Source organism: Ursus americanus, chromosome 26 (assembly GCF_024610735.1).
Source record: "Ursus americanus isolate L20-20 chromosome 26, mUrsAme1.1.p, whole genome shotgun sequence".
Taxonomy (NCBI): Eukaryota; Metazoa; Chordata; class Mammalia; order Carnivora; family Ursidae; genus Ursus; species Ursus americanus.
The window spans coordinates 12054206-12072929 of NC_142152.1; the positions used below are offsets into that span (position 1 = coordinate 12054206).

The window sequence follows — 18724 nt, forward strand, 5'->3', positions numbered from 1 at the left end:
GTTTTCGGCCCCCTTCTCTGTTTCTTCTTCTGGGACTCCTATAATACAAATATTATTGCGTTTAATGTAGTCACTGAGTTCTCTAAGTTTATTTTTGTGTTTCATAATTTCTCTTGTTCAGCTTCATTATTTTCCATTATTTTGTCTTCTGGACTCTGCCCCTTATCATGGTTGGCTTGAGTGCAAGTCTTTGGTTTGAAATTATTTTTGGATAGATTTCTTTCTGAACATCTAGTTTTGATGTTTCCTGTATATAAAAGTAAATGAATAAACATATGAAAATGACTTTGAATCTTAGTTTTAATTCTTCTAGGGCTTGATTTGAATTTTATTTTGCCTAGGATTTTAATTATAGCTATTAAATATATGCATACTTGGGTAATATTCATGCATTCAGTTTTTTCATTCAATAAATACAAATAAAGGGCTTGCTCTGTTTTAGGTACTGTGTTCTAAGTCTTTGTTCTACTACTACATACCTTTAGGTATTGGATATAAATAAGCCAGTAAGTGTTGTGCTAAAGAATAATAGAGGATGGTGAATGCTTTTTAAAAAAGATAAGGTGTTGTAGCATTCTTGTAAGGTATTGTAGCTATTCTTCTTTCTTGCTTTTAGGGTCCCAGTTTTGTTCTGGAACCTACCCTTAGGGATAAATCCTGATTAGTCTAAGCCATAGTGGTAATCCCAACCCACTTGTCAGTGATTGATTTTGTGAGGCACAGGTGAGTCAGTCTTTGGTAATAAGATGTGCAGATCTTCTGGGGGAGACTTCTGTCAGTAGTTTTCTCTTCCTTAAAATGAGACAGACTAAAGGGGATTACCGGTTGTTCTTTGTTAATATATGTACCGTAATTACATGTGGCTGGGATTGAGGCAGCCAACTTGTTCATGAAGAATGTTAGCCTTAGGACAGAGGCTGACATGCCAAGGGAGTAGAATAGAAAGATGAAAATAGATTTTTGGAGTGATTAAATAAACTTTTTGTCTACTGAGAAATTAAAATTTCCTTATTTTTAAAGCTATTTTGAGTTAGATTTTCTCTAGCTTATATCCTAACGTGTCATAATCAATATAGTTTATCAGGGACTATCTCTGAAAAGAGGTGGCATTTATTTAAGTAGAGATATGAATTATAAGAATGAGCCAAAGGAATTACAGTTCAGGTAGAAGGAACAGAAGAATGAAGGTGCCATGATAGGTAAGAACTTGGCAGGAGGCTAGTATACCTACTTTCTAATGACCAAGGGAAAAATAGTAGTAACTAATATTTATAAATTGCATTACAGTTTATAAATCACCATTACATATATTATTTCATGTAATCTTTACAATTATATGAGGATATACTGTTATTCCCATTTTATATTTGGGTAAACTGACCATATAGTTATAGCCACCTATTAATTTGGAATGGTTGCTGTTTCTACTCTATCATGCTGCCAATCAAGTATATATTATGTAATACTGGATAATCAGATGAAATGGTAAGTGAATACATTTTATTTGAATTTTTTAGTATTACTACTTTTCAGCAGTTTTAATCTGTTCAGGCCAAAGGTACAGATAAGGCCAGATTTCTGGACCCATTTGAATAGTACAAATTAATTGCATCAGTAAGCACAGCCTGGTGTGTTATCTTGAATTAAAGTGAGTAAGATACTTCTGATAGAAACCTCATAAATGTGATTATTTATTTGCACTTCATAATGAGGAAGATTAATTTCTAAGGTATTGGCTGGTTCCAGTGAATTTAAATAGAGTATTTTGTGCTTATATATTCAGGATGTCTAGCATTTAAAATTCATATGTGCGTATACTGTGACCTTACTGATAAGCAGTATGAAAGTATGATAGATGACTCTGTAAGTAATGAATGAAAATTGAATTTTATAGTCTTGGTAGGGGTTATATGAAAATTTCCTTTTCTGTCCTCTCCTATCCTTCCCTTTCCCCTTCCCTGCGTTCTTCCCTCCCCTTCTGCTTTCTTCCTCCGCTTTATTCTACGTTTCAGTTTAGTTGGTTACACCAGTGCTTTTACATAAGTAAAAGTTGATTTCAACTAGCATTAAAGGGCCATTTTAATTTATGATACTCTTTTTACTTGCTTTTTTCTACTTTCTTAAATTAATAAACACATAATTTTATAAACTTCCCTTTTTCCATATGGAGGCTGGACAGTAAGTAGTAGTTTAAATAAGTTATATGGAACAGTACTTAATTTAAAAATGAATTTAGATCAAATGGGAAGATATTTAAAGTCTTGGGTATATGTTAATCTAGAATTGTGGATTTTGTATATACAGGGCTTTTAAAATATTTGTACTTTTTTTTCTTTTTTTTTCCCCAAGATTTTATTTATTTATTTGTGTGAGAGAGAGAGTACACAACAGAGTGAGAGAGAACATGAGTGAGGTGGACGGGGTAGTAGAGGCAGAGGGAGAAGGAGAAGCAGAAACCCGCCAAGCAGGGAGCCTGACTCAGGGCTCAGTCCCAGGACCCTGGGATTATGACCTAAACTGAGGGCGGACACTTAACCAAATGAGGCACTCAGGTACCCCCCCCCCAATATTTGTACATTATAATTGATAACTAACTTTCCTCTAAAAGCTTTATTTATGTTTCCCTGTTATCAACCTGATACCTTTAAAATGTCATAGTTACACTTAACTTCTGCTACATTATAATAGTCATTGATTAAATTTGTTGAATAAATGATTTTCTGTTGAATTTTTCATTTCATTTCAGTACAGTGAATTACTTCAAGAAGTAGTCTATAATAATGATTTGATTTTTACTCTTTCCAGGTAAGAAAGTAAATTCTTCGAAAGAGAACTCTCTGAACTATGATTTTATGATAATAACTAGTATATATTTATTATAATTTAGAAAATCATTATTTGAATATTTGTGATTATTTCTTTTGTTCTGAGAGAAGGTTAGGCTACTAAGAAGATTGGACACAGTTTATGGTTTGTTAATTATTTTACTAGTTATTTGAGTTGATTCTTACTGTTTTTGAAATGTAGGCAAAATGCAATTTTCACATTAACATTTGGATTGAAGTTGATTATATCTATAGAATAATTACCTTTGGAATTTTTTCATTAAAAGAAAGAATGTACAGTGATTTTGCTGAAAAAATTTTCATTGAAACCTCAAGATGCAAGCACATAATTGAGCCATTTAATGAATTAGCAGCCTTTAATTATTGACATTCTCAATTACATTCACAAAATGGATATAGTTTAAACTTTCTCTTAAAATGTTTTTCAACTGTATTGAAGCATAATTTACATCAATAAAATGTACCCATATTAAGTATACAGTTAGATGATTTTTCTCAAATATATACCTTCATGTAGCTGTCATTCCCCTTTTTAGTCATCACCTGCTTTCTTCCTGGCCCTTTGTATTACTTTCTTTGTTCTAAAATTTCATATCAATGTGTATTTTTTTTTATCCCTGGTATCTTTAGCCAGGCTTGTTATTGATATACATCCATGTTGTGTATATTAATAGTTTGTTTTTTACTGTTGAATATCCTATTATATCAATATGTCACAATTTCTTTATCCATTCATGTGTTAGTAGATACTTGGGTTTTTTCAAAATTTTGGCTCTTATAAGTAAAGTGGCTGTGAACATTCTTGTACAAGTCTTTGTAGGAACATACGTTTTCATTTCCCTTGTAAATACTTAGAGTGGAATTATTGCGTTATATGGCAAATATGTATTTAGCTTTTATGAGACTGTCAAACTTTTTTTTTCCTTTTTTCTTTTCTAGAAAAATTTATGTAAAATTGCTGTTACATCTTCTATAAATATGTTTGGTAGAATTCACACATAAAGCCTTATGGGCCTAGGGTTTTCTTTTTGGGAAGATTTATAAGTACGGATTCAACATCTTTAATGGTTATGATCCTCTACAGTTACTCAGATTGTCTATTTCTTCTTGATTGAGCTTTGGTTATTTCTTTTAAGAAATTTGCCAGTTTCAGGTCTGGCTTCGTATTTGTTGACACAAAGTTGTTTACAATATTCCCTTATTATCTTTTTGTAGCATCTGTAGTGATGCTCCCTCTTTCATTCCTAATATTGGCAATTTTTGTCTTATTTCTCCCCCTTGATTAGTTCAGCTGTAATATTATCAATTTTATAGGTCTATTCAAGGGACTTGGTTTTGGTTTCATTGTGTTTTTTTTCCATTGCTTAACTGTTTTATATTTCATTGATAGAGTTTACATTTTGAATCTTTTACCTATTTCACCAAACTTTCAAATACTGTCATACTTCTTGAAGGATAATGTAGGAACTTTAAAGTAATATCTTTCCTTTTTATGCCTGTCATCATTTATTATTGTTATTTACTTTATGACATTGTTACATATCCCATAATACTTTGTCATTACTTTAGCTTTAAAGATTCAAATTTATTTTAGGAGAAATTAAAATGAGGTTTCATTTATACTTACCATACATTTAATATATCTGTTTAAATTCATTGTTTATATTCACATTTCCATCTACAATCAGCCTAATAAGCAACCTTTTATATGTATTTTGTAGTGGTATGTGCTGCCAACAAGTTCTTTCAGCTTTTGTTTTCTTAAAAATGTACTTGTTTTGCCTTTATCTTAAAAAAACAAAACAAAAAACCCCCCCAAAAACCAACTTTTTATTTTGGAGTAATTTTAGAATTACAGAAAATTTGCAAAGAAAGTACAGAGACTTTCCATATACTCTTTGCCAGGTTTCCCATCTTACACAGCCATGGTAATTTGTCAAAACTAATAAATTAACAGTGGTACAATATTATTAACTAAACTACAGATCATATTGGATTTCACCAGTTTTTCCACAGTGTCCCTTTCTCTTCTAAGATCCAATCCAGGAGACCATGTTGCATATAGTCATTATGTCTCATTGTTTTTTATGATAGTTTTGAAGCATACATTCAGGTCAGTTTGGTTTTGTCTAGTATCTTTCCCATTATTAAAATGGAATTATGTGTTTGCAGATGAATACCATAAAGATGATGTGTCGTTCTTCAGTACCATTTAGAATTGTTCCATCACCGTAAAAATTTCCCCTGTGGCCCCTTAGTAATCCACCTCTTCTTGCATCTTCCTTGGCTATCACTGATCCATTTTTCTTCCTAGTTTTCTATCTTTTCATAATGTTAAATAAATGAATCATACAATGTGCAGCTTTTGATTCTGGCATCCTTCACTTAGTAAAATATATTAAAGATTAATCCATTTTGTTGAGTGGGTCAGTAGCTCGTTCCTTTTTAGTGCTAAGTAGTACTCCATTGTTTTTGACATATTAGAGTTAAATTCATTTACCTGTTAAAGGCCATCTCAACTTTTTTCCAGTTTTTGCCCATTTTATGAAAATCTGCTATAAATATTTAAGCATCAGTTTTTGTGAGAACATAAGGTTTCATTTCTCTTGGGTTGATACCTGGGAGTGGCAGTCTTAGGTAAGTGTAGTTTTAACTTTGAATCCTAAAACTAAAACTTCTTTAAGAAAACATAGGAGAGGGGCGCCTGGGTGGCACAGTCGTTAAGCGTCTGCCTTCGGGTTAGGGCGTGATCCCGACGTTCGGGCATTGAGCCCCACATCAGACTTCTGCGCTAGGAGCCTGCTTCTTCCTCTCCCACTCCCTCTGCTTGTGTTCCCTCTCTCGCTGGCTGTCTCTCTCTGTCAAATAAATAAATAAAATCTTTAAAAAAAAAAAAAGACAGAAAAGAAAAAGAAAATATAGGAGAAAATATATGTGACCTTGGATTTGGGATTGAATTTTTAGATGTAATACCAAAACCACAATTATGAAAAAAAAAGAATAAATCATATTTCATCAGAAATTTTTAAATGTTCCTGTGTGCAAGACACTGTTAAGAGAATGAAAAGTAAGTCACAGACTGGGAGAAAATACTTGAAAAATCACTTATCTGATAAAAGATTTGTATCCAGGATATGTAAAGAACTCTTAAATCTCAACAATAAACAAATAATCTAATATAAAAATGGCAAAAGATTACAGTAGACACTTCACCAGAGAAGATATATGGATGGCAGATAAGCACAAGAAAAGATAATCACTTGCTTAATGTCATTTGTTTTTAGGGAAACTGAAGGCAAATTGAAACTACATTGAGATACCACTCTACAACTATTTTAATTGCTTTAAAATATTAACTATCAAATGCTGGAGAGATTGTGGAATAACAGGAATTCTCATTCATTGCTGGTGCTAACTCAGAATGAGAAGCCACTTTGGAGTACAGTGTGGCCTTTTCTTTAATAAACATACATTTTCCTTATGACACAACAGTCCCACTTCTAGGTATTTACCCAGATTAAGTGAGAACTTAAGTTCACAGAAAAACTGCTTTTATTTTTGAAAATATTTTCACTGGATAGCAAAGTGTAGTTTCGCCATTTTTTTTTTTTTAATTTCAGCAGCTTTAAAAGATGTTGTTCCATTGTCCACTAGCTTGTACTTTTTTCTAAGAGGCCCCCTGAAATTATTTTTACCATGTATGTATTTTTTCCATGACTCTTTTTCCCCCTCAAAAATGTGGTTTTATTTGTATTTTAAAATACGTTGGAAATTCTGCATATACCTAAGACTAAGCTTATTTTTGGTATATATTACTTTAAGTTTGATGACAGGTTTTGTTCTGAGAAGTCCTTTTTCAAGCTGAATGTCAAAATGGGGAAATGCCTATAGATTCTAACTGGCCCTGAAGCTAATGATGTAAATTGCTTTCTTGTTAATGATGATGGATGACTTTTATTTGAGTTTTATCACCTCAACAAATTTTCAGTTCATGATGACGGTTACTATATGGTGATACAGCTACGGGGAAAGCTATATATAGTTACAAATTTTCTTCTTGTGATGAGGGGTTTTTTTTATTCTTTTTTCAAGTCCATTGAACTTTTCCTCTATAGTATCTAATCTGCTCTTTAATCTTTTCCAGAGAATTTTAAAAACATTCAGATTTTTCTTACTTATGGAAGTTGCATTATTGTTGTAGTTTTTATCTCTTTTCTTGGTATATTGGTTTTTTAATTTAAATCTTAATATATATTTTTAGTAATTGTTTTAGTTTCCTTGTCTGCCCTTCATCATCGCTATCTTAGGGGTTTGTTTTAAATTGACTGATTTTCTTCTTGGTTCTGAGTCACATTTTCCTCCTTTTTGACATCATGGTAAAAACAGTTTTGGGGGGGTTAAAGTAACTCATAATTTATTAAACCGTATTTCTGTTGATGGGCAATTATGGTTTTTTCCAGTTTAGAGCTATTGCAAAAAATGTTGTAATGAGTAGCCTTGTAAAATTCATTTTGTTCATATGTTAAAACACATCTTAGCATAAATTCCTGCTAATGTAATTTCTCATCAAAGGGCGTGTTTTTACAGAAATACTTGATGTATGATGCCATATTTCCCTTTGCATAGTATATAAGTGTATACATACTTGTATTAGTTAAATAAGTGCTGAATTATTTTTGAGTTTAGAAGACTACCCTCTTATGAACATGGTTCATAGCAGATCAAGTCTTTGTTCTCTTAGTTAGTTCTATAGAATATTGATATATACTCATCTTTTGCCCTTAGCATTAAAGTGAAGCCACTTGAATGTGATTCTTGGAAACATCATTTGCACACAGATGCTAAAGGAAGTCACTGTTGGTCATTTTCTTATTGTTAGATATAAGAACAGTCAATCTGACTGTTATAAATGGTACTGCATTTGTTGTTTTTCACAGAATGATTAAACTAGTTCTGTTTTTAAGAAATTAATTAGTTGATATAGTTTATATTCAGTTTCTCACTGTATCACTCAGTATGTTAGTAGCTGCAAGAAGACGCTTTTTTGAGGTTGTTTCTGTGAAATTACTTCCCTTTGCAATTAGAATCCACTAGCATATTACCTCTTGAGGGCAGAGTTTCTCATTTGTCTCATTCACTGCTACAACTCCAGTGCCAGGACAGTGTCTTTTATATGATAGGGACTTATTAAGTATTTTTTGAATGAATGAGTGATTGAATCATGATGCTTTATAGAATTAAGTAAAGTACATGATAAATTTGTTCCACATGTTCTCCATTACAAATGATTAGATTGCTGTATATTTTAAAATAAATAGAGCATTATGTATGAATGGCTACACTGAGTGAAGTAACTTATTTAGAAGGTTAACTGCTTATTGGTGGCACAGGGGAGTATGTGTCAAAATGACCATTGTAATGGACAAAGACCTTTACTCATGCCATCTCCCTTCTCTATTGTAGCTGTAAAACTTCTCTATTGTAGCTGTAAAACTTTCCCCTATCTTCTCAAGATACTAAATTCGATCAGAAATCCCAGAGCATTCATCTGTATCAGGTATCTTATGTTCATCCTTTCTGTTTTGTATTTTGAATCACGATTTCATTTTTGTCCTATTTTATCTCCACTATTGGATTTTTTATACTTATTTCTAAATTATTTGTTGCTCGGGGGAAATGTTGACTGATACTTAATGAGATGATGGAAATGTCCTGTATCTGCACCATTCATAGGCACAAGTAGCTGTTGAACATTTGAAATGTGGCTGCTGTGACAGGATAAATTTTTAATGTTAATTCCAGTTTAAGTAGTTGGATGTGGCTAGTGACTATTGAAGAAGACAGTGCAGCTCTAGGGCTTACAGTATACATTTTAAAGTTATCAGTCTAATGTGCAGTGAGAACTTTACTACAGTGTACTTCCATTTCCTCCCTCTTCCCCTTTTGTGTTTTGTCATCATATATTCTACAGATTTATAAACCTAGTGATACATTATTGCTATTTTTGAGTTAGACATTATTAAGTTAAGGGAAAATATGTCTTTATTTTCTTTATATTTTACCATTTCTGGTGCTGTTTATTTCTTTGTGTAGATCCAAATTTCTGTGTGGTATCATATTTCTGCTTGAAGGACTTCATTTAACTTTTTTTTTGTAGTGCAGTTTTGCCAGCACAGAGTATTTTTCAGCCTTTTTCTTCCCCCTGGAAACAACTATTTTTGAAAGATATTTTCACTGGTTATAAGTTGACACTCTCCCCACTCCCATTCCCTGCACACACACACCCCCCCCCCCCAGTATTTTAAAGTTGTTGCTCCATTGTCTTCTGGCTAACATGGTTTCTGATAAGAAATGTGTTCTTACTCTTGTTTATCTCTATGTGATTTTCCCCCCCAGCTACCTGTAAGATTTTCTGTCTTTGTTTTCAGCAGCTTTGCCTACATTTTAAATGTATCCTTCTAGAAGTTCTCTGCAGTTCTTGGATTTTTGGTTTATCATTCATTGATTTTAGAAAATATATTTTCTGCCTCATTTTCTCTTCTCTCTTTCTGTGACTCCAGTGTTAGATCATTTGATAATCAATGCTCCCACAGATTTTGATTTCCTTCTTTTTCTTTCCATTCTTTTTTCCTCTTTGAATTTTATTTTGGATAATATCTAACAACCTCTTGTCCTGTTTGCTGATTAATCTTAACTTTTATCCAGTTTTCTGATAAGCCTGTTGACGGTCCTCTGATATTTTTGTTAATTTGGTATTTTATCTGCTAAGTCCTCCTCTGTTCATGTATGTTGTCCATACTTATCTTAGATTTTTTAATATACTATAATTATTCTGAATTTTCTGTCTGATAGTTCTAACATCTGGTTCATTTATGGGTCTGGTTCTGGTGTTTGCTTTAACTCTTGAAATGGTTTGTTATATCTTGCTTTTTTTATGTGTCTCTAGATTTTTTGTTACATGCCAGACATTAGAAGTACAGAGCTGTAAAGACTGAGGTCAACAGTATTTATGCCCAGAAATGGGTATTTTTCTTTTTGAGTCTGTTTATGTATGGATGGGGATTGAGTCATTCCAGTCAGTGATTGAGTTGGTTTTGTTTTGTTGTTGTTGTTGTTTTTGCAGTTGTTACCTTCACTGAGTCAGAGACTTAAAATTCTTGAAGTAGTGGAATGCTGTTACCTCATTCTTAGTGTGGGGCCTGGAGTGCTAAGATTGCTCAGTATTCTAGTCCATCCTTAGCCTTTACCATGTCTTTGGATGGCTGCATCACAAGATAATCTCTCTTAGTGTTCTTTGTAATTTTTGATTAGTTGCTGGAGAGTGTGAAGTTTATTTTGTTGTCTTTCTTGAAAGGATGTTGAGTTTTGTTTTGATAGGCATTTAATTTACTTTTAGATCACCTTGATCCTTTTGTAGCTTGTTTTTAAGTTTTGTTATAGCTTTTGTTAGCCTCTTTTAATTCTATGGCTAGAGTCATTAAACTCTGGCTCACTGAGGTAAATATGGTCTATAGCCTGTTTTTGTATAGCTTTTGAGCTTAGAATGGATTTTACATTCTTAAGGGGCTGTAAAGAAACATAAAAACAAAAAATATGTGATTGAGACTGTATGTGTCTCGTATAGCTTATGATGTTTATTATCCTGCTCCTTAGAGAAGATTTTCTGATCCCTGCTCTAGGGCTTACTTAACTGTAACTTCTTTTTTTTTTAAATTTATTTATTTTTTATTTTTTAAATTATTAACATATAATGTATTATTTGTTTCAGGGGTACAGGTCTGTGATCCATCAGTCTTACGCAACACACAGCACTCATGACAACACATATCTTCCCCAGTGTCCATCACCCAGCCACCCAATCCCCCATCCCCCTCCCCTCCAGCAGCCCTCAGTTTGTTTCCTAAGATTAAGAGTCTCTTATGGTTTGTCTCCCTCTCTGGTTTCTTCTTGTTTCATTTTTTCCTCTCTTCCCCTATGATCCTCTGCCTTGTTTCTTAAATTCCACATATCGGTGAGAATATATGATTATTGTCTTTCTCTGATTGACTTATTTCTCTTAGCATAATACCTTCTAGTTCCATCCATGTCATTGCAAACGGCAAGATTTCAAATTTTGATGGCCGCGTAATATTCCATTGTGCATATTTATATATATATATGCCTGCGTGTGTGTATATATATATGCACACACACACACACACACACACACACACACCAACCTAACTTCTGAGATGTTTTATTTTTGGCTTTCTACTGAATGCACCAGGTTTTCTCTGTGGCATTTTCATAGTTTTTGGTTGGAACTCTCAGGTTTTCCCCTTTATACAGTCTCTGAGAGATACTCATTTTTCAGTTACCTAGTATTTAAATTTTCTTTCTTGATAATTGTTCTTTGCCGGACTCATGAAGTCTTATGCATGCAGAACTCAGTATCCTATATACATTTTTGGATCCTTTTCTCTGGGCAGCTCCCTCCTCTTCAGTATACTGACCTGTATTTTTTCTCCCCCTTAAACTTCTTAAACTTTAAGTCTCTAACTTATCACTTCAAAGATAGCTGTTCTTTGCCTGAGTTCTCCACCTTTGTGTGGGTGTTTTGTAAATTTTAGCCAGAAAGCTGGAGTGATTATAGGACTTACCTTTGATTGTTAACCTTATCTCAGGCATCGCAACCTTGTCTGGCTATTGCCCAATCTCTGAAAACAGGTTTCTAAATATTTAAGTTTTCTGGTTGTTTATGTGTAAGGGCAGGTCTAGTACCAGTTATTTTCTCATGGTTAAAAGTAGAACTCTGGTTAGCAAACATTAATAAAAATGCCTTTAGACTTCCAATATAGCATTAAACTAATAATTACAATTTTATTTATTGAATTGCTTATTTGCTCTAAATTGAGTTTAGTTTTTATAGAATTTATAAGATGTGTTAGCAGGATGTATAGGAAAATGTGATTAAGATTAAATTCTGTCTGGCATCTTGAATGCCTGCTCTGTGCCTTAGACTTTGTACAACTTGGTGGGGACAGAAAGAATAACACATGAATTGAAGACCAGGCACTCAGCCCCGGTAGGAAGTAGGCATGTATACTAATTCTCTATTGTTATGTAACAGATCACCCTAAGACTAAGTGATTTAAAACAATTATTATCTGTTGGTTCAGAATCTGGGCATGGCTTAGCTAGGTCTTCTGGCTCTGGTCTTTCAAAAGCCTGAAATCAAAATGTGGACCAAGTTTCAGTCACATCGAGGCTTGACTGGTGCAGAATCCATTTCCAAGCTTACTCACATGGTTGTTGGCAGATTCGGTTCCATTCCACATGGGCCTTTTCATATGGCAGCATCAGGGTAACAAGAAGAGAGAATGTGAGTGAGGTAAAAGTATCAGTCTTTTGTAACCTTATCTCAGAAGTGAAATCATACCACTTTTGCTGTATTCTATTTAAGAAGCAAGTCACTAGGTCCAGCACACACTCAGGAGGAGGAGATTACACAGGGCATGAGTCCAGGACACAGGGATCATTGGCAGCCATTTTAGAAACTGCCTATAATAATATATGTTATATAAATTATACAAAATATTATAAATGGGTCTGTAAAATAACATAACAGCATTAATATATGTACCATAATAACAATTTGCTAGTGATATGTTAACTGCTTCCCATAGACTATTTTATCTAAGCTTCTTCTAGTATTCCGTGGGAGAGGAATAAAAATATCCATTTTACAGATAAAGAAACTGAACTTCAGTAAGGTTACCTTGCTATGATGTAACAGAATGAAGATTCTGGTCCAGGCTTTGCCTATTCTACTACCCATATTTTTAATCTCCATATCTTATCAGCATTAAAATACTATTACCTTTTATTGAGCCCCTTTTATGTGCCAAGCGTTATAGTAAGTACATTATATATTAACATCATTTAAGCTTCACAGTAACTTTATTAAAGCTCTCAGTTTTACTGATTATATACTTTAGCTTTCAGATTCAAGACATTACTTTGAAAAATTACATTTTTTTCTTGTTTCAGAGACATTAAGCAATATAACCCAAAGAATCTCTGTAAATACCAAAAAAAGAAAAGTGATTTAAATACCTACTACCTTAAAAAAAAAGTGGTATCACTAGTTAAATAAATTTGTGTAAGGAAGCCTGACATATTTCAATCCATTTAATATTCCACAAAAAATATATCTCTCTCTCTATATATATATACATATATAGAGATATATAGATACAGATATACATGTACATATATATATATAGATATATTTTGCAGATGAAAGGTGGTATGTGAATCTCAAACAGGAATGAATTTATGAATACTTAAAAAGAAAATGACCCACTCGTAGAAGAAATCTCAACAAATATTACTATATAAATTTAGTTAGAAATTAATTCATGTAGTTAATGTTAAAATATTTTTACTAATAAATTTGAAATATTTTCACTAATAAATTCTTTCGCAAATAAATTGAGTGGCTTTCATATCAAGATCTGTACATACTTTCTTCAGTCATCCCATTGTCTTTACATAATAAATCTTTTAGATGAGGAAAATAAGACGAAGTAAAGAGAAATTATTTTCTCATGTTGGAAAGGTACCATAAGTTGATGTTATGGTCTTTTAGACCAGTTTATTTTGATTTATTTAATTTAGACCAGTTATTTAATTATTGAGGGTGCCTTGTAAGGTATATGTTGACAATGGTAAATCCTAAAGCTTATGGATGACTTTGTTTTTGAACCATTTTCCTTATAATAATAGTACTGTGTTACTTTCTACATTCAGATTTGCTTTCTTAAGTGGGGCATAAAATGCAGTTGAAGCTGATGTGCATGAATTATGTCATATGTCACACTAGCATATGTCATGTATGACACCTTCATTTATTCATTCACTTATTTATTTATTCAAAAATGTTATTAGTACCTACTAAGTGCCAAGCACTGCTCTAAGTACTTGGGATACATCAGTGAACAAAATGGATAAAAATCAAGGAGTTTACGTTTTGACAGACATGGTTCAAACAATAGGCTGATGCTATTAATTAAGAAAATGACCATGTTTTGCTCCTACAATAATTTTTAATGTATTTTACAACTCATGTAATATGTAGTAACTTAATATTTTGGCATTTAGTATTTAATTTTTTATGGTAGTTTATAAGAATTTAGGGTATTTTGTATAACAAAATTTATGTTTCTGTAGACTTCTGTTTCTATTTGAGTTATATTATACTTCTGCTGACTTTGAGTATTATAATTTTTGTTGTAATGAAATGCTACAGCACATCTTTTTATTATTTAAATGATTCTTGTTTAGAAAGCTATCTTTTCTTTTGTTTATCAGAGTTATCTAAGTTAACTTTTGCTACAAAGGGAAAGATTAAAAAATTTAAAAACTTCGGGCACCTGGGTGGCTTAATCAGTTGAGCATCTGGCTATTGGTTTCGGCTTAGGTCATGATCTCAGGGTCCTGAGATCAAGCCTTGCATGGGTCTGTGCTCAGCATGGAGTCTGCTTGGGATTCTTTCCCTCTGCCTCCTCCTCCCACCGTGTGTGTGCACGTGCGCGTGCGCGTTCTCTCTCAAATTAAATAAATAAATAAAATCTTTTTAAAATTTAATATCTTATTGGTATAGCTTGGAATTAGCTAGAGTATATTATAGATTAGCATATAACAATAATTTACAGTGTTGCATATGTTGTTACAAGCAGTATTATTAACTCAAATGTTGATAGTTAAGCTTCTTTTGTTGACTTACTGAATTAAATCCATCCCTTTGACCATCAGGGTGGATTCATTTTTTTTAATTTGCTTTTTAACCAGGAAGCCCTGAATATCTGCATTTTTTTCCACATATGAAGAGTAGACATTATATGACTAATCTTTGACCTGAAAGGTTGAATAGTCCTTAATTATTCTTATGTTTTGGTGGATAGATGAGGGTACCTGAGATTCGAGGAACAGGGTTCTGGGAAAGGATTTTGAGAGAGACAAGAATGAACAGTGGCATCACTAACAAGAATGTTCTCAGTGGGCTTAAGCATAGTTACTAAAACACCAGACAAAATGCCAAGTTTTCTTTTTGGATTATTGCTTTTTTAGTTGGTTTTCAAACAGTTCTCAGTGAGTACAATTCTTTTCATTGTGTGTTTTAACAGTAACAATGAAGAAAATAGTGTAGGAATAGGAAGGAAGTAGAACACTTGTTTGAAGAGATTTGCTTTACATTGAATACTTGGCCACTTAAAAACAGCTGAGATTTAAGGTTCAAAAGTAGGAAAATAGCTGCTCTGCGCTAATTTTTGAGGCCTTTCTCCAACTTTTTTGTCCAGTCTTTAATAACTGCTTAATTAATGCTTAAGTGCCCATCACATTCAGTCTTCAATATAGAAACTATTTCTTGTCTTTTCTTTTTTTAAAAAAAGGAACTCTGTGCCTAGAGATACGACTTCTCTTATATAGCTCTGGAATTATCAAATGGTGTTTAAGTTATATCTTTGCCTACAATTTTTTTCTTTGGAGAAAAAACTTTTATTTCTAAAGGAAATCTAAGCCTGATGAAGTAACAAATGAAACCCACAGTGAAGCCTGAGAAAGCATGTGCATGTGTAACTTAAGATGCACAGTGACTAAGATATAACTGGTTTAGACTTATGTTGCAGTTACTGGTCTTTTTTAATAAACTCAAGGAAAGGATAATCTAACCTAATCTATATGATAACCTTTACTTGTGATATTTGGAGTGGTTACCGCTGGTTAATGGCTGCGATAACCTTTGCTTAGCTAATATGCATGTCACTTTTAGAATTTATCAGTGACAATTTGCCTGTCACCTACAGAGTTAAGTAGTGTAATGGCAGTCGAGCAGTGAGATGGAGGAAGATGGAGTCGAGATCTTATACGAATGAGAACACGTTTCTGCTTGAGATAATGGAAACACTGGGCCAAAATATGTAGTTGAATATATTTTGTTTGGTTTTGATTGCTTATTCAAAGGTCTTTGATCCCATGTATTATCTATTGCACAATGATGTAAGAAGGAGAAGTGATGATGGCCCTTAGAGGGGTTTCAAGCTTAGAGCTAATTAATTTATCTGGTAGGGCCCTGGTATACATGGGTGATTTAATATGCAGATGTAAAAGCTTTTGCTTTTTATGTATTATTAGGCTGTTAGATTATTTGCCAGCCCTTTTCCAGTCAACACCAATGTGTTTCCTTTAACTCCATGAACCTCAGCATATGCTATTTTGCATATCCTAAATAATTTAAATACATTTCTTACTCTTTCCACAGCATGTAGAGTCCATGAAGTACAGGACAATAAATCTTCCTACTCATACCACCAAGAGGATCTCTTTGAAAGATTCACTACAGGACTACCAGAGACACCAATTTGTCTGAGGCATCATGTGTTGAAACAACAGAAGGCAACTACTTTTGCACTAGCTAGAAACAGAGTTACGATGTTTTCGATTCTTTGAGCTCCAGGAAGCCAGGGGAGTGAGTTGAAAATCTGAAAATGCGGCCATGGACTGGTTCCTGGCGTTGGATTATGCTCATTCTTTTTGCCTGGGGGACCTTGCTATTTTATATAGGTGGTCACTTGGTACGAGATAATGACCACCCTGATCACTCTAGCCGAGAACTGTCCAAGATTCTGGCAAAGCTTGAACGCTTAAAACAGCAAAATGAAGACTTGAGGCGAATGGCTGAATCTCTCCGGTAGGTTCTAAAAAATTGAAGGAAGAATGATGAAGTATTGTACTTTGTTTTTAGTTGCAGGTCTTCATTCATCTATTGAAAAATACTTAATGATTTATTTAAACTGCTATTTTTGCAAAAATTTAAATATTTTAGTAAGATACTTCTTATACCAATGATACCTCTATATATTTAAAATAGAGAATTTTTTCAGAGTGTCAAATCTTATTTTGCATATGAATTTTAATATAGAAAAACCATGTCATTTAATTTGTTTTTATATTTCATTTATAGTTATCTTCAACATTTTGATAATTTTGATACATCAAGTACAAACTTTGTATGATTTAAATTAGTGCATATTAAAATTTTTATTGTATGGACAATAACAAAGTCATAATAATTGAGAGGCTGAGTTAATCTATAACTAAAAATGAAGAAATGAAAATTCATTGCTAAATAAAACAACTGGATCTGGAATCTAGGGAATTGTTACTGTTGCTACTTCTAGTCTATTAAAAAATGTGACATATATGTTAGAAGGCATCAGCTGTTTGGAAAAATAAAATCTCGTATTTTCAGGGAACAAATAATTGTTAAATTCTAATTCCTCTGCTTCATATATGAAGGTGATTATCTATTTAGTGATTGCTGTTTCTCAAGCTAGAATTTGAAGATTTGAGATAAAGAGTTGTCATTACTCTAGAAGGTGGTAATTGACCCTAAGGGAAGTAGTATAGAGAAAAGGAGCACAGAGTTCATTTCTTTTTGAGAAACAAATAAATTGAGGAGTGTGACATGCAAACGTCCTGTTGTGCTTTGAGCCTTCAGAGTAGATGGGGAAGGAGAGAGGGAGAGTGCTAGATTGTGGAAGCTGAGGAGCATTCTGTGAAGGAAGAAAACAGTTGGCAGCGTCACATGCTCTCGAGGCTTGAGAGAAGACTTCTCTGGTTCTTCCATTCCCTCACCTCCCTGCCACTGCTGCCCTTGTGCTCTTTCTTTAGAACTTAACTTCTTTCTCTCAACTTTTTTCTTCACCATAATATTATTTTTGGCCCTTTTAGGTTCTGTGGAAGACAACCCTGGGTTTTAAGAATTTTAGACAATGAATGAAAAATTATCCATGTCATTTGTAGTAATACCATGCGGTAAAACATAAAGTAACCAGGAATTAGGAAATGGACAGATAACTCCTTGAATTTATATATCATTTTATTTCCTTTTGGGTGGGAGCCTGGGAGTATCATGGAGAAAGTGATCTTTCAGTAGAGTCTCAGTCAGTGATTTATTACAAGATTCAAAGATTGGTAATTTAGAGGTTAATAATAATAGCTATCATTGATGGAGAGTTTATCATGTGCAAGGTACTGTGCCGCGGGCTTTGTGTGGATTATCTCCTTGAACTTCGTAAGTTTCCTTATGCGATGCTGGTATTGTTTCCATAATCATTTTATAGATGAGGAATCAAAGGAATATTAAGGAATTTAATTTTTCCTGAGGTTATATTTTCACAAGTGGTAGAGCTCACTTTGCATCCTGGCAGTATGATTCAAAAGCCCGGACTCTGATGAGGTGTATTGCCTCTGTGAAGAGGAGAAACCAGAGAGAAGTCAATGCTTCAGAAATCTCAACTAAAAGTGTCATGTAGGAGATCACCAAGAGTAGCTGCTGCGCTGGTTGATTTTGGAGTATGCTTTGATTATAGTAAAATCTTGTTCTACATCCTGGGATTATTGCTCCTTGGAAAAGATTTTGCTTCTTAACAATTTAGGCTCATAAATAACTGATTATTTTTCTCCTCATTCCAGCTTCAATACTGATACTTCATTTGGCTTATTTCTGACTGCCAAGTGTCTTGTTTTTATTGTATGAAAGCAAGCTTGCCTCTAATAATAGTTGTTTTCCTCTGCAGCGTAATCTTTGTGTCTCTTAAGTCACTTTGTGTTCTTTTGTATTGAAATTAAATTCTCAACTACTACATTCAAATGTAGAGACAGCTTGTAAGAGCTGAGACAGTTTGTCATGCTGTAATACTGTAAATACAATCTGAAAACAGACTGAGTCATTTTTATATATAGATAGATAATTTTAGGAAAATAAATAAGTAATTCTTTTCCCTCATTAGGGCAGAAAACCTCCTCAGGCCCTTCCATCAACTTTACGGGTA

At 33.2% G+C, this 18724-nt stretch overlaps 1 protein-coding gene across 2 annotated transcripts in view; it reads left to right on the forward strand.

Annotated features, from left to right (window-relative positions):
• Positions 1-16374: 16374 nt before the first annotated feature.
• The window catches only part of FUT8 (fucosyltransferase 8), a 150781-nt gene continuing 148431 nt past the window's right edge, over positions 16375-18724 (forward strand). For both annotated transcript variants that reach the window (XM_087856020.1, XM_045810445.2), the window contains exon 1: positions 16375-16578. In XM_087856020.1, coding sequence (XP_087712146.1) covers positions 16376-16578 — 203 coding nt within the window. In that variant the 5' untranslated portion in view covers position 16375. The remainder of the gene's footprint in view (positions 16579-18724) is intronic.